A 16,434-nucleotide genomic window follows, 5' to 3' on the forward strand; every position below is an offset into this window, starting at 1 on the left:
TTCCATTCGTCTGTCACAAATTTGCCAGGGCTATAACTCAGAAACTATATAAGAGATATAACCATTTGTTGTTTTTGTATCATTTAACTTTACAGCGATTTATCTTAGAAACACTACAAATTGCAACATGAAACTTCATGGGTGTATAAATATCAATGAGGAAAATAGCAATGCATCAAAACAATAACCATACACTGAATTATTTTTTAGGATTATACCGTTTATCAAGAGATTTGCACCCATCATCAACAACATGTGTTTGGCTGGGTTATTTATTCAACGAATTAGCTTGTTATTGTCCCCTACCGGTTTCCCCGGAGGGGACTTATGGTTTGCGCTCTGTCTGTCTGTCTGTCTGTCTGTCTGTCTGTCTGTCTGTCTGTCAGTCTGTCAGTCTGCCATTCAGTCACACTTTTCTAGATCCTGCGATATGTTTAAAAGTTCTTAATATATTTTCATGAAACTTGAAACATGGATAGATGGCAATATGGACATTATGCACGTCGTTTCATTTTGTTCCTACGTCAAAAATTATGGTTGCTATTGCAACAAATAGACTAGAAATACTGCTGAAAATGGTGGTTTTCTGGATTCTGCGATAACTTTTAAAGTTCTTAATATTTTTTCATGACACTTGAAACATGGATAGATGGCAATATGGACGTTGTGCATGTTATTTCATTTTGTTCCTACGTCAAAAATTTTGGTTGCTATGGCAACAAATAACAAACAAATCTGACAATGGTGGAATTTCTGACAATGGTGGAGCCGGTAGGGGACTATATTGCTTGGCAATAGTCTTGTTATTATTATCATATTTTTTTTAATTGATAATAATCATCATCATAATCATTACATTCCTCACCGTTTTACTATCATTATAATGACATTCTAGGTACAATGGCTTTTCTGACAAGTCTAATGTGGGCGCTCTACAAACTGAAGCCCGGGGTCCCGACATGTCTTAGTCCGGGGGCCGGGGCAGGCGGCGGTGGTGCTGGAATGACAATCTCATCCCCTCGCGCGGCATCTAATTTGGGCGCAGTGCAAGCGGCGAGCGCTGGCGCCGGTGGGGGGTCTGGACTTTCCGCAGCTGGAGCCAACGGGGCGTTGTCCAAGGTTACGGTCGTCAACGGGAGTGCTTCCGGCGGTAAGTGTTCTTGCAATCATATAGAGAAATGAACCCAATTGTTGCAGTAGATAATCAAGTGACGGTAAAGTGTTAATATATTCGAAAATAATGTGATGATTGAGTATTGAAGTTATCTACGACGACATTATTGTTATGAATGCCAAAGATGCAACTGTTGCTTTTTTATAATGATATTGGGGATAAGTTAACTGTCAAGATGAAACTGTTTTACACCATGCATTATGATATTTATGACTGTTATGACTTCGACCTTTCTCTGTGTTTAGTGGGAGCGGGCGGTGCCGGTGGCGGTGCCGGCGGGGGAAGCTCCACGTACACGTCATACTTCCAGTCCACATCCACCACAGTCGGCGGCGGTAGCGCGGGCGGCGGTGGCGCGGGCGTAAGTGCCGTCGGAGGAGGCGCGGACGCGGTTGATGCATCAACACTGCGCGCAACAGGTACGAATCGTGTACAATATTGAACACCAAATTGATAATAAGTTTCAAAACAAGGTCTTTGTATATGCACTTTGTTCTAATGCAAATTTTAAACAGGTTCAGCATCACAGTGTCTAGTAGTGCAAAATACGGTATAAAACCTACCTATTTCTAAGGTGCGTTTGTGTTCTTAGCTCAAGGTTGTGAACGCTGTCGCTTGTGCAGTGTTTATCTTTAGCTGGATATGTGTTTTATTTCGAGACAGCTTTTCCATCTGAGAGACACATATTATTCAACTAATACTTGACAGGGGTAACTAATATCCGTGAAAACAGCTGATCATGTAGCTATATTGTAAGTCAAAGTTGTTGAAAAATGATGCCTTCAAACCCAGACTGGCGTCTTATTGCAATCGTTTTTTGTATTAAAATAGTTTACGAATATTGATGCGTTCAACACCAGTCTGTCGTTTTCGTTCATTTTGTTATCGTCGTTCCTCTTTCACCATGATGGTGCGCATTTAACAAGTACGGTAGCCTCGATTTATTGAACTATTGTCTAATGAAGTTGTCGGGTTAAATCAGGTTTCGGTGATCTTCAAAAGCGCACTATTTCAGGTACTTTCTCGAACAAGGGGACAGCAATAGGATCACCGACGGCTGCCCGACGGAACATGTCGTCGTCGGCATACTCTTCCAACTACCAGTCTAATACGATGCAGTCATACGGGAGTGGCGGAGGGACAATGGACCGAGGCTATACAGGGTACGGCTTATGATTCATTGACCTTTCATATAAATGTCTTACGACGAATTAGAGTAACGAAGGAATTTTTAGGTCACAGCAAGTGGACATTTATGACTAATTTGTTAACGATTCCAAGAAAAGGAAAAGCACTACTTAAATAAACCGATGATAAATGTTGGTGATCGTCAATTATGCGAAACTTTTATCGTTAGTTAATTTAACCCAACCATGATAATACAAAGGAATATATGACAGTCACAGTTATCGTAATTTGAAATGTATTTTCATGCAAAACCTGAGTTTGTTTAAATACAATTAAAAGCTGACAATTGATCTGGAATCATTAATCTTGCAAATAGAACCGCATATTCGCTTATTTTCATTATTGAGTACAAAGCACTATATAAAATGGCATCAATGCCCAACACCATTATCTAAATGTATGCCAAACTTCAGTAATGTTATTCATGCCCTACAAAGACGTAGCGTAAAAACTGAACAAAGTATAACAGGAAAAAGTAATTTTCAGAAAATAATATATAACATACAATATATGTAAACCTAATTCATGTGTTATTTCCGGTTGCAGCCAGTACCTATCTCAGTCTTCCGGTGACGGCATTCCCGATTACGACATGCCTGTTGCCGGTACGCTCACTTCCGGTAATTCCTACTCCTCGTCCACCCTGAACACGCACTACAATTACCAGGTAAGGAGTATAATAACTGTATCGTCGCGAACCTGTGTACAGCTTGCAGTCCTTTGATTACGTAGGCAGATTGATTGTGAGTTGGTGCGTGATATCTGTCGTTTTATTGTATGTGTATTGCATTTACACGTGTTTGAGTTTTCGAGGTGGTGCATTGTTTTATAAAAGAAATACTATTCAATATCATTTTAAGAAGGATTTTTTTTCAATTAAACCGGCTATACTTCTTATTAAAATGACAACATGTAAACTCAATTTTATCAGATGATTAATAACACAGCAAAACAGAAACAAGCGTATTTCATTTGTTTGAAATAATATCAACTTTTCGGTAAGCAATTACCAAATATCCGATTATCTTAATAAAGGGATACGTTAAACAAAACAAAAACATTTTATTACGTTGTTGGACGTACCAGGGCCCATATTCACCAAACAATTCTTGGACTTAAGTCTAAGAATGAACAAAATTCTTTAACTTAGAATATTCCAGAATTTCTTTAATTTTGAGTCAAACTCTGCAGTAAACATCTCTATCTATATTATTCTTCATATAGAACATTTTGTAAATGACATAATCACCAGTGGAGGCCTGTATATATTCAAACACTGAACACATTTTTCTTGGTTCCAAGTCTATTCTTTATTCTTAAGTCTAAGAATCGGTTGGTGAATACGCGCCCCGGTGGAACTGTAACTGACATTATGCACATTTATTTTTAATGGAATTTCTGATAAAACATTCGTATAGTTTCAACATTTTTTATACTAGTATTATTTCGCCTTTCAAAATAATCTGCGTTAATAATAAACACGTTATTGTAACGTTATGCTTGTTAACTTTTTATACACAGACAGAAGCTTTGTAATGGAAATAACTACACATATAATCGCTACACATATATATGAGGCTGTTATGTATGTATCCTATTATTATCTAGAAAACACTCACAAGTTTAAAGGTAAGGCAGTAGTACGCAGTTAGGTGCGGAAAAGGCTTTATAAAGTATATTTCCCAATTATATTTTAATTCACTTGCAATACGCATGGTTCAAATGGGGATATGAGAACTTTTATGTGCATGCTTAAACAAGTAGTTAGCTTCTATTTTGTTGTTTTTACTTGAGGCTTGTTCTAAGAAAAATGGGCATAATGCAGGTGCGTAAAATGTCGTCCCAGATTAGCCTGTGCAGTTCGCACAGGCATATCAGGGAAGACACTTTCCGCTTTTATTACATTTTTCGTTGAAATGAAGTCTCATTTAAGCAAAAATCCATTTTAGGCGGAAAGTGTCGTCGCTGATTAGCCTGTGCGGACTGCACAGGCTAATCTGGGACGACACTTTACGCGCATGCATTATGCCCAGTTTTCTCAGAACGCGACTCATTTATGCCCGCGTGGAGTGGGTATTGAAGAGTCAAGACGTTCACTTGTCCGTCCGTCCATAAATACGTCATGGAGGTTGTGTTTTGAATTCCTGTTTAACTACAAGATGTATCTCGCTCAAACGTTCACAGTTAAATTCTTTTATTCGTAAATGCACGTTACTCAAGGAATTTTAAAGTCGACAGATTTTTGGCAGATAATGACCGTTTGTTCTCCAGTATGGAATGTTTATTAAAACTTTGTGTGTTCAACTTCTCTGGAACTTCTTGATGGATCAGGATCACACTTTCAACGTTGAATGATGTATAGATTACAATTAATAAAGGAGCGTTTGCTGCGACTAGATTTAGCAGAATTATGGCCTATAGACTGCTTTTCCACTATCGAAAATATAGTTCAATTAGTGTATATGTGTTCAGCTCATATAACTGCTTGGTGGAAATGTGTCGAAATGTCTCAGCTGAATGTGTTGATTATCGTTATGGAAGGGGTTCTTATTGCGACAAGTTTTGACTCTGTGTCCGCTGTAGAATATATGAGCCGCGTTCTGAGAAAACTGGGCATAATGCATGTGCGTAAAGTGTTGTCTTAGATTAGCCTGTGCAGTCAGCACAGGCTAATCAGGTACGATGCTTTCCGTTTGTACATGTTTCGTTAAATGAAGTCTATTCTTAGCAAAAATCCAATTAAGGGAGAAAGTGTCGTCCCTGATTTGCCTGTGCAGACTGCACATGCTAATCTGGGACAATTCTTTACGCGCATGCATTATGCCCTGTTTCCTCAGAACGCGACTCATATTGTGGATTCGCCTGTGTCCAAACATGCGGACTTTTGGGCATCTGTTTTTAGTTAGCTTGGTTTTTGCTTATTTTCCATGTTGCAGATTAACTTTATTGTTACATTTATTTTTATTTCATTTATTGATTTATAAAAAAAGTTTAAAAAATATCTTTATTAAGCACATTTTGCACTGAAAACATAAAAGTGTGTTTCCAAAAATGTATTTCACACTTTTCGTCTTATGTTCGATTATGTTTTGTTCCTAGATAATGTACCCTTTGCTAACTCCAAACTCTTAGTTGTTTTAACATTTTGCCTACTAACCAACCAGATATTGTTACTAGAAATATCTATATTTCAGTAAAAAAAAAAATCAATTTTCTGTATAATTATTTTTGCATGCAAAAATAAGCTTGGTGTGTGGCGCTCTCATTAAAAGTGGAGAACACGGTTAAAGTAACCATAGCACCGCAAACGATTCTTGCTTTATATCATTAAATTGTATTTCGTCATTTAGGTGGCAAACTCTGCGTACAGTACAAGGTTGATAACAGTCGTTCCACCAAAAACCGACACATACACTTCTGTTCTAAATATTATCATGACTTCCGGTAAGAACCAGTCAATCTCGCCTCGTTCTGATATCTACTGCGCGGCGCTAGCACCATCTCGTGACCAAGGGTTTGTTGACCGGTCCGAAGATATTATTGTTGAACACTCGCCTCAGTTGCTGATGGTCCGTTCAAAAATAAACCAGTCTCTTCTAAATGATAGTAGAGCGAATGGGAATACAACAGTAGAAGGTGACGTCACATCAAAAGTACAGATACACACAGGACCTGCACCGTTCGCTATGTATAGCAATAAATCATATTTTGAAATGCCGAAGGACAAGGAAACATTGCAAATAACGACCAAGAACGCGAATACTACTAGAAGAACGTCTTTGCAAGTCCCATCGAACATTAAAACGACGGTATCAAGAAACGGATATGAACGCCTAGAAAGCTGTTCGTCCGAAACCAACATAAACTCAATGACGTCATCTGAAATGACGTCATCAAAATCGAGAAAACGCGACGAACATTCGAGAGACGACCTATACGAATCAACGGCGACAATCACGTCGGAAATCCAGTTGGGGTCGGTTGACAGCGATTTGGATGACAGACCGTTTGCACACCAGTTTGAAAAAAACATTCTGGACTTGAGTTTGGAGGATTTCAAGTCGAACTTTGCAGACAACATTTACGCGAAAGTCGATAAAACATTGAAGACTGAGAAATCGCACACGGTCTCGTCGAAAACCGATTTTGAAATGACAAACATGACGTCCGAATCCAGCAGTAGGACCGAGTTCGGCGGATACACAGTGACATGCACGGCCCAGCTCAAGGGCGACCGTACAGCAGATACTGTCAGCGAGCTCCAAGAAACGCGCATTGCATTCAACGACACTCTGAAGAATTTAGAGCAGTTCGCTGATATCGATATTGATTTTGAGGACTCGCATGGCGCTGTGGGAACGGACGCTTATTTGGGTGGAAATCAAATTGAGCGTTCGGAAAACGTGATTTCTTTCACGACACCTTCCCTCATCAAGAAAACCGGAAATACAGCCATCAAGGAATCGGGAACGTCTCATTTCCAAACCGAACGCATCGAACTGTCAGAAACGGCATACAGTTGCGTTAATGAAACGAGGGATCAAAAAGCGTTTCAAGTAACAATTATCGATACGACCGACAACGGTAGGAATCTTGATGCCGAACTCAATACAAGCGTTCATGAACTGCTCGCAGGTATGGATGTGCCGGAAGACAGGTGGGCCGCCGCGCATGCGCTGACGGGAGACGCCGGTGAGGCGGACACCTACCAGGTACCCAGAAAGCATGAGCGTATCTCTGTCGACCTCCCTGGGGCGCTGCATCGTTCTACATGTAATGCAGCTTACAAGTTCAAACTGGACTGTGAACTTAAACTCACACATGATATTGTCTGGTCATAATTAGAACCTCTCTGCTTCAAAGACGTGAATGTAGTTCATTATTAGAATGACGCCGGATCTACCTTATACCTCTTGTCACTCATCCTGCAATGTAACTCTGGAATGAAGTTCAAACTTATCTACCCTGGCAATTATATTTCCTCCTGATTTTTTCTTGTTTGAATATCTTACCCAAAGCCTGATGTTCGTATCTACCGCTATATTTTTGTGCAAGAGATAAATAAGTACATGCTTATATTTTTACTGAGGAAAGTTTAGTTTTGCTTTGATTGGAAATCTTATCCTCCCCTTTTCTTCCTCTTTTTATCTGATCTTTGCTTGTAAAAACGTATGTCGCACATGGTACTTATATAGCATCTTCGTGGTGTAAAATGTCAATTTCATGTATAAAATGTATGTTCTTAAATAATACAATCCTCAAAAGTCTGTTTTCTTGTTGGACGAAATGTGTCCTTGTCATAAGAGCCTTTTGTCATATATACAAGGACTTGATTGTATGTGTATTGAATTGCATAACCATGCATACTACCTACAGATACTTATATTTCTATATATATAATACTTTTGAGAATGTAATTAATGATAATTATGGATCAAAGTTTTGCCTCGCTTTAACAGTCGATGTCGCATTTCTTTTACCTACGTTTTTAACTATGCTGACATCGAAATTAAAAAGTAATAGTCACTTTCATTTTCCATAATCATTATACATATTGAAATCATGTTAAAGGGAGACTAGCTTGGTATTGTATGATTTGATAGTTACCTTACTGGCATGCCTTTTTTTAAGTTAAATTATATTGTCACGAATGTCAAATGAAAGACAAATGGTTCGAAGGAAAGATCAATGTTATTGTATATTGAGATCGACATAGAGGTAAGATTTAATGGGTATTACAGATTTTCTTTATGTACATTGAACACTGATATAGATTTTTGCGATCAATTAATTCTAGGCAATAACAGTTCCAGAATAATATCTTGGTTATTTCAGGTCTTTACAAAAAAATCAATATTAGCTTCTTTAATTTTTCTGGCACGTGCTAGTATTATATTTTACACATATGATATAAAAAAAACCTTAAAACTAAATCACTGGGTGAAATTTTATTACGAAAATGTTTACACCCTAGAAGCCACATTTTTACCCAACATGAAACTTGGTCAAAATGTATTTTGTTCAAAAATAGGTCATCAGATAAAGTGTTCGAAAATTGGTGTAAATTGATATCAGCTGAGCTTTTATTGCCATAATAGCCATCTTGTTGTTGCTTTTGCTTGAATTTCTTTTTCAATTTTCGAGATAAATCGCATTTGTGCAGAGGTAAAAGCAAAATATTTTTTATCCAGATAAGGAACGCCGATTCTTGTTTCAACTAGTTACCATACGCTGTCCGCTTTTCAGGTTCAAAACCTAAAGACGGTCACGATCAATAAGCAAGGCCAGTACGTGATGTCCAGCGGTATGGCATCCGGGGGCGCCGTCACACCGGGAGCTGCCGCCGACGAGGTGAGGGTCGACTGCTGCCTGATGACGAGCGATGGTAGGAACGTCGTAACCGGAAGTAGCCTCGGGCCACCCCAGGTTTGGGATATGCAGGTAATGATGACGTTAGAACAGCAATAAATGTCGTTTTAAAATACATGTATTCGATTTTTTTCGATGGTTAAGTTAACAGCAACATAACATATCTTCATGTTCTACCATACAAGTATATATTACGCTCGTTGAATTATTACACGTTGTTAATAAAAAGAACAGTTTTATGGTATATGCAGTTTAAATGTTTTACTTGATAATTTGCTTGCACATATTAGCTTCAATAAAAAAACATTTTGATTAAAAAAATCAATGCACAGTGATTTAAAATGGGATATTAATCGTCTTCGTCCATTTTGTACTTATCACTCATTAACGCTCAACAAGTTGGTGGTATATAACGGCCTCTATTTTGCAATAATGGCTCATGAACGCGAACTCGGGTGTCCTTTCAGAACGGCGAGCTCCAGAACATCATGAAAGGGGACACGATTGGCTCCACGCACCTCCACCTGGTGTGCGGGGACCGCCTGCTAGTGGGCGCTGTGCACGCGGATATGGAGATCAACGAGTATTCGTGTCGAAAGGGCGTGGTTAACCATACATTGCAGGTAATGTGGAGAGAGGTTGCCATGGCGTAGTGGATACCGTGTCCGCTTAGCGACCGGGAGGTCACGTGTTCGATTCCCAGTGTGAAGCATTATTTAGATCTCCCCCTCAGACACCTGGTACTGGTTCTATGGCGGAAGAAACGGACTCGTGAGCGTTTGCACAAGTTTAACCCATTTATGCCGAGCGTCCTGGAAAAAGGACTTTGCAAACAGCGTAGACCCAGATGAGACGCCGCATGATGCGGCGTCTCATCTGGGTCTGCGCTGTTTGCTTAAATGAATTTCTTTATGAAATATTCTAAATATAGAAATACATATACTTTACACCCCTCATTTTGGAAATAAATTGATCCAATTTAGAAGGATGGGAGAGTCCACTGAGTATAAATGGGTTAATAGAGCTTTAGATGCAATCAAGCTGAAATAAATAGGGTTGAACTAATGTAAGTTTCGTTTGGGTGCTTTTGTCGTGTAAACAACCATTACTGTTTCACGGTTAATTTTATGCTTTACCTGTCCGAGCATATTAGTTTAGCTGATTAGTACTGAGAAGTGTACATACAGGGTCAGTAACTGAGATTTCCCCAGTTTGATTCAGAGGTATGTGGTAAGGGTCGTAGAAATTATTTCACCACCAATGTTAGGGTGGGCATGTGTTTAGTGCTTGAAGCTGTCGGTTAACTAGATGTGGTATAAGTGATAAGGGTACACATACTGATGCTTGATAGGCCATTGTCGGCTCAGGCACTTCTTAAAAGAACCCGGGTACTCTTATGTATACTAAAAAGCACATGGGGTTTGGAAAATATGCTTAAAAGGATCCCATAATAAGGTCGGAAGCCTATATGCGTATTCTTCGTACCCGGGGTATATTGAAGTATACTGAAGAGTAACCTGGGTACTTTTAAGTAATACACCTGCAACGACCAATTTAGCCCTACTAATTAATGGGTGAAGTTGCTTGTTAGGGTGTAGGATATTTGGGGTTGTGGGTCGGTGGCGGCATAAAGAAGTGTTGGAAGAAGGTAAAGGATTTGAAGGTGGCATGCTGGAGGGTATATAGGCATAATGAGGAAGCGGGTGTGATAGTTGTAGGTGTAGTAGGCTTTATAATACGGTTAAGCCATCTGTAGAGTGTGCTTTACCTGGGGTGATTGTTGTGTACATAGTATAACGATTATTCATTTACCATTTGTTCATTTATATTTTTAACATCCAGATCTGGGACTTCATGACCGGGAGACCGTTATCCATGGCGGAAGGCGAATACTGTTCGGCGATCTGCCCCATGAGCGACAGCGACAAAGTGTTATTCGGACGTACGGACAAATTCGGTGACGCCACGTCAATTATCGCGTGGGACTTGATGGGTAACCAAATGATCAAGGAGATGCGATACGACGCACCGGTTGGCAATAATGATTATATTTCATATCTTAACAAATCTAAAAACGACCGGTACATCGTTGCTGGTTTCACCAATTCATTTGACAATAACGCCGAGTTCATGACCTTTGACATGACTCTAACCAGCTACAACATTAGTGAACCCGCCATGTTGAAATTAGACGCAAATCCGGAAGTCACCGCCATATTACCAAAAGACGAAGCCGTGACGGGCCTGCGTAACGGTGACCTAGTTATTTGGGGCATTCGTAATGCCCAACCAAGCCGGCAGCTCCTCGGAAGTGGCGGTGCGCATGCGCACACGAGAGAGGTCAAGTGCGTCGCGCTGTCGGAAGACGGCCGCTACCTGGTTTCCGGTTCTGCTGACGGCACACTGAAAGTCTGGGACATGAACACAGAGCGACCCGTACAGACCCTGCAAGGCCATACGGATGAGGTATTTTGCATGTGTTGTACTTTATGTGTTACATTCGAGACCGTGCTGGGGTAGTAAATGTGGTGTCCGGTTGCGATCGAACTCAATCATCGCAAATATGAGTTCTTATGTATGAATATACAGGAAACGGACTAATCTCAGTTAACATTATGCTTTCTATGCGATTGAGCTACAAGCAATAGGTTTTAAATGTGTTTTGTAATTGAATGGGATTTATGTAAGGTATACCTTTTCCGTTGAGAGCCTTTTCTTGTCGGATTTGTGTGTGTGTATGGATGGGTTCGGTTGCGTGAATTTCCATACCTGCTTACGAAGGCGAAGGCTAGACATGGATTGACCAAAAAAAATCACCAAAAGCACTTCGTTAACACAAGGTCACAAGGTCAAATTTTGATTCAATATTGATGGAAACTTGTCAGAATGTTTATATCGTCAATATCTAGGTCATGTTTGAATCTGTGTCAATTGCATCCAAAAACAAGGTCACGCAATCAAATCTTAGAAAACCTTTTTTATAATTCTGCAGCGAAATACATACATGTATATCAATTTGAAGGACATTTTCTTACATTTGGGTCACGCGAGTTCAAAATCTTACTAATAAAAAACAACATAGTACACTGTGAATAACACATTTACTACTCAATCTAAATAAAACATGGTTCAAACGTGTGTTGAGACAATGCAAAGACCAGTATTGAATCTGTGTCAAGTCTTCGACGAGATGAGCGAGGCAAAAGGATATGCATTCTGAAACAATTAATTTCAATATGGATTGTGTCCGTTTGGTCGTTTTCATATTAACATTTTCTACAACTTCATTGCGATTATGGTGCCTAACTCTTGTATAGCGCAGTTGATTTAGCTCCTAAGTGGATATCCGTTTCTTGCTCTGTGCTCTAATTTGTTGAACTGGTTTTAGTTTTTAAGTTTTGTTGTTTTCAAATATTTTATGATTATAATATATACTTAATGTGGATTTCTTTATGAACAAAGTTTCAAGATTTTTGGGTCAGGTATACCGTTTCAAGTCTGCTGTTTTCTTGCTTAATTTGCAACCCAGGGAATTGTTTTGCGTCACCTTAACACATTGCAAAACCACGTCTAGATGTAAACAGAATTTTAATCATGTAAAAATGAATCAAAGTTAATATCAGACATAATGTCATGAAAATCAGTCAAGAAATTGCGTACTGTTAAATTTCTTTGCACCAGTAAATAAATGTTGCAGACAAACTTCCTTCCTACTACGAAATTGCGCAATACATCTTTCGCCGTTTTACATATTCGGTTATTCACCGCCACTGCTGTTAATTATGTAAAGTTACGCCTTCTCTATTTCATTATGTATAATTCATTGACAATTCTTAAGAAAACCTACCGCTTTTGTTACTGAACGGGACACTATTCAAGATTCTTGACGCCGACACCTGACACCAAAGAAACATATTTAAACCACGAGTATTATTTAAAAAAGAACCTTATTAAATGCTGGTTTTCAATTGCATTGTTAACTAGATCTTATTCGTAGATATGCATTGACAATTTAAGCAATATGACTGTGTAGGAATGCCACAATGGAGACACTATCATATTTTATCTGGGATTATTTAATACATCCGCAGGTTTGGTGCACGGCCATCTCAAGCGACAACGAGATCGTGGTTTCCGGTTCCGCTGACGGCACGATCCGCCTCTGGCGCGTGAAGAACGGCACGGAGATGTGCGTGTTCAACTGTGGCGTGGACATCTTCTACGTCACCATGTCACGTGACAAGGGCACTATCGTTGCCCTTGGCGACAAGTTCCTCGCCCGGAAGTTGATCATGTTGCAGGTGGTGCGCACAAAGATCAAGAAGATCGTCAGCTCTTAAAGTACACGTATATTCAAGGGACAGTTGAATTAAATCATCATTATATTTCCTAGCGTCGGTTTTCAAACAAATTGTCGTTTGAATCTTGAATCTTGGATCTAAAATGGGCATAAATGTATACATTTACGTTTTTTAATGTTGAAAAATACACTATTTGTTGTAACCATGAGATAATTTTTTACCATTTTGATAAAAACACACAAAAAGTTCGTCCCTCAAAATAAAACTTTAAGTACAAACGCTTATCATTTAGCAATATGCTTGTTGGTGTGATCTTTAGTACACATGTTATGTAATGCAAACTGAAATTGAGAATTGCTATGCAAAAGCTTGATTAATGTTATTTGCAGCAGTATTTTCCAATTCAGGGTTTCATGTCTTAACAGTTGTATAAATGAAATATAACACGTTGTTATTTCTCGGTCCATACTGATCTTGATTGTATGCTTTCCTTATATTGAGTTGAGTACAATTAAAACTTTGTTTAATGTGTAAAACGCAGTGTTAGTTTTACATTTTTTCACTGAAATTTTCTGTGTGCTTTTAAAAACTTCCAAAATTTAAGATGTTTTCGTTACTTAGTAAATAAATTCGAATTCGACGAATTCCCAGTAATATTAAGATAATGGGGAATTGTTAAAGTGGTTTGGTAACGTGTTGTAATTATAGTAATAGTAATAAACTGGTTTAGTTCTTAATATTGTGTTAATAGCCGCTTCACGCTGTCTGTTAATTTATTCATTATATATCCCAGTTGGTTTATTTTGTATGCATTAGCGATAGTTAGCCGTTACATGAATTGATGATACCTCCAAAAAATACGCTTAGTATCAAATTCAACGTCTATTTTGACCATTCGATTTTCATTGGTGTTTATTTGTACATGGTAAACTTTGATATTAACATCAGTTATTTTCTGTACAGTTATAATATCCGATGTGGTTTTAAAACTGTCTTCTTATAAATACTTATAAATGAATATCCATTTTTTTTATAGAATTTGTTTTTAGACTCTATGTATTGGTTTACAATGTATTGATCTATATACATGTGCATTGTTCACATTTATTATGCATACTGTTGCAAACTGCTAACTGCTTAATAAATATCCGAAATAAGCGTTGGCCACTCGCTGTAGTGTACCCGGAACCCAAAAATAATCGAATTCGCCTATCGAGCGTACCAAACACTGCGTGCAAAACTTATCCCGCTCACGATTGCACATAATTGTCCCGTTCACGATTGCACATTATTAAAAGCAGATGTAAAAAGCCTCGTTGGTACCCGTTCTTTACTTTAATATACAGTAAAAATGCCTGGGATTAATCAAATCTACGGTAGCACCGCTTTAACAATGTATTGTGTTATAACGTAACTTAATATAGGGATAATTTCAACAAGTTAGCAATTCACGTTCTTCTGGGAAGGCCATTAGTATGCAGTTGGGTTTAAGATACAGGCTTTACTGTCTGAGTTTCTTGGTATCTTCTTTATGGTATAGTTTTGTTTTAAATCGCTCACTCATGTGTATAGTGCCATAAAACGGCTGCATAGACTTCTTCACAATTTCGTAAAATCACAAGAACATCGTCATAAGGAAAAAATGAGCAAATGCGTATATTAAAATACGAAAAATAACACTCAATAATGTAAATTTTATTTAAAAAATACACATTCATTTATTCATATAATTATCAATGCAATTGGTCCAATAATAATTTGTGTGTAACGTTTTTCATCTATGATTTAAAAAATATCGTTATAGCTTTTATACTACTTGTACAGGGTTTGAACTCTAGGGCACGCACATTTAATTGAGTTTATGTTTTCGCTTGCTACACAAATTATTTGAAACATTTTTAAATGTTAGAGTCTTGCAATGTAACAATAGTTCTTGTTTATTTATATATTATTTAAAATAATGTACAGACATGCCTACTTGGTATCGCGGGATCATTTAAAAATGTGTTTCAATATTAAAGAAACTATTTGTCCGCCATATTTGAAATTGCCCACACGTATTCAACAATGGTGTGGTTGACGTCAAAATAAGGAACAAACTGTTAGACGAAGATTTGTATTGAATGCAACCCTATTCATCTATTAACATAAAGCACACATTACAACGTGATGAATATGAAAGGAGAAACAAGCAGCGCTCAAAACGAATAACACCTATAGACATTATATACGTACCTTTTATTGTACACGTGTTAATTTTAAGTCCGGTTTAAAATGACAATCACACTTTTTCAATATCGTGCAACAATGTAGTCGTACATATTGCCTAAAATTACGAAGTAAGGCTTAGTTTAAAACATATCTGTGAAATCTTTAAATGATTTTCAAATAAAATACATGATATTATTTTATACAAACATTGCAAATATAAATGCCTTAACATTAAGGGCCGTGTTATTTTATCATATTATCTTTTTTCTAAATAGCTGTTTCGGAGCAAATTTTCACATCAAGTATTGTTCCAGCTTATACCATAAGCATGAACATGAAACGTGATTCATATGTATTAAACTTGTGTGCTCACAGATTTGGGGTATAGACATGATGTATCATAAAACAAAATACACGACCTATCACAGTGATAAATAACCATATTCCGCTTTGATAGAAAAATAGAGCATTGACAATCAATAAAGCATTTCAACTTAGTATCTCCAAATATGATCTATAAGTTGGCGTTTGGTTTTTGTGCAACAAAAACTGTCATATGACCCGCTATTTCAAACTCATACCAATTATGTAAACATTATCGGGCGAGCAAGCTTTATTTGTATAAAACAACTACTGATATTTGGCCTCTAAGTTTGACCTTGACATTGATGGTTGTCAAATTCTTCTCGCGCGCGACATCACGATTCATAAATGTTGAAATGTGTGTAAAATGATTTGTAAAAAATTATAATGCATGATCAAGGTAAAAAGTAGCAAGGATAAACCGTATTTTAACAAACAATTGCTTTATTTTTACCTTTGACCTTAGCGTTTTACATTGACTCCAAGGTAGAAATATGTTCACCGATCAGATAAGCAAATGTTACGTTAACTGTAAAAAAAACATCAGTTCGCCGCATTTCCCTTTCGCCTTTGGTCCGCTGCCCTGATTGTATTATAAAATTTAAGAGACAAGAGCGCCACATAGCGGGTGTCAACGCTCGGCTGCAGGTGCAGTTTTCAATAAATGAAAGCATGTCAAAATATTTTTTAGAGGTCAGTGACCTTGACCTTTGACGTAGTAACCCAAAAATGGGTGTGGCGTGTTTAACTCATTAATGTGCAGCTACATATGATGTTTCAAAGTTGTAGGTGGAAGAACTTTGACTTTAAAGCCAATGTAAAGGTTTT

General features: G+C 37.9%; 1 protein-coding gene across 1 annotated transcript in view; it reads left to right on the top strand.

Moving 5' to 3' along the window:
• LOC127847658 (uncharacterized) overlaps nucleotides 1-14,190 on the top strand; it is a 138,960-nt gene extending 124,770 nt beyond the window's left edge. Inside the window, 10 exon segments of the mRNA XM_052379713.1 lie at nucleotides 896-1,150; nucleotides 1,420-1,593; nucleotides 2,190-2,337; nucleotides 2,909-3,029; nucleotides 3,971-3,991; nucleotides 5,713-7,074; nucleotides 8,609-8,803; nucleotides 9,199-9,354; nucleotides 10,574-11,197; nucleotides 12,823-14,190. Coding sequence (XP_052235673.1) covers nucleotides 896-1,150; nucleotides 1,420-1,593; nucleotides 2,190-2,337; nucleotides 2,909-3,029; nucleotides 3,971-3,991; nucleotides 5,713-7,074; nucleotides 8,609-8,803; nucleotides 9,199-9,354; nucleotides 10,574-11,197; nucleotides 12,823-13,071 — 3,305 coding nt within the window. The 3' untranslated portion in view covers nucleotides 13,072-14,190.
• The last annotated feature ends 2,244 nt before the right edge of the window (nucleotides 14,191-16,434 follow it).

This window comes from Dreissena polymorpha, chromosome 10 (assembly GCF_020536995.1).
Source record: "Dreissena polymorpha isolate Duluth1 chromosome 10, UMN_Dpol_1.0, whole genome shotgun sequence".
NCBI lineage: Eukaryota > Metazoa > Mollusca > Bivalvia > Myida > Dreissenidae > Dreissena > Dreissena polymorpha.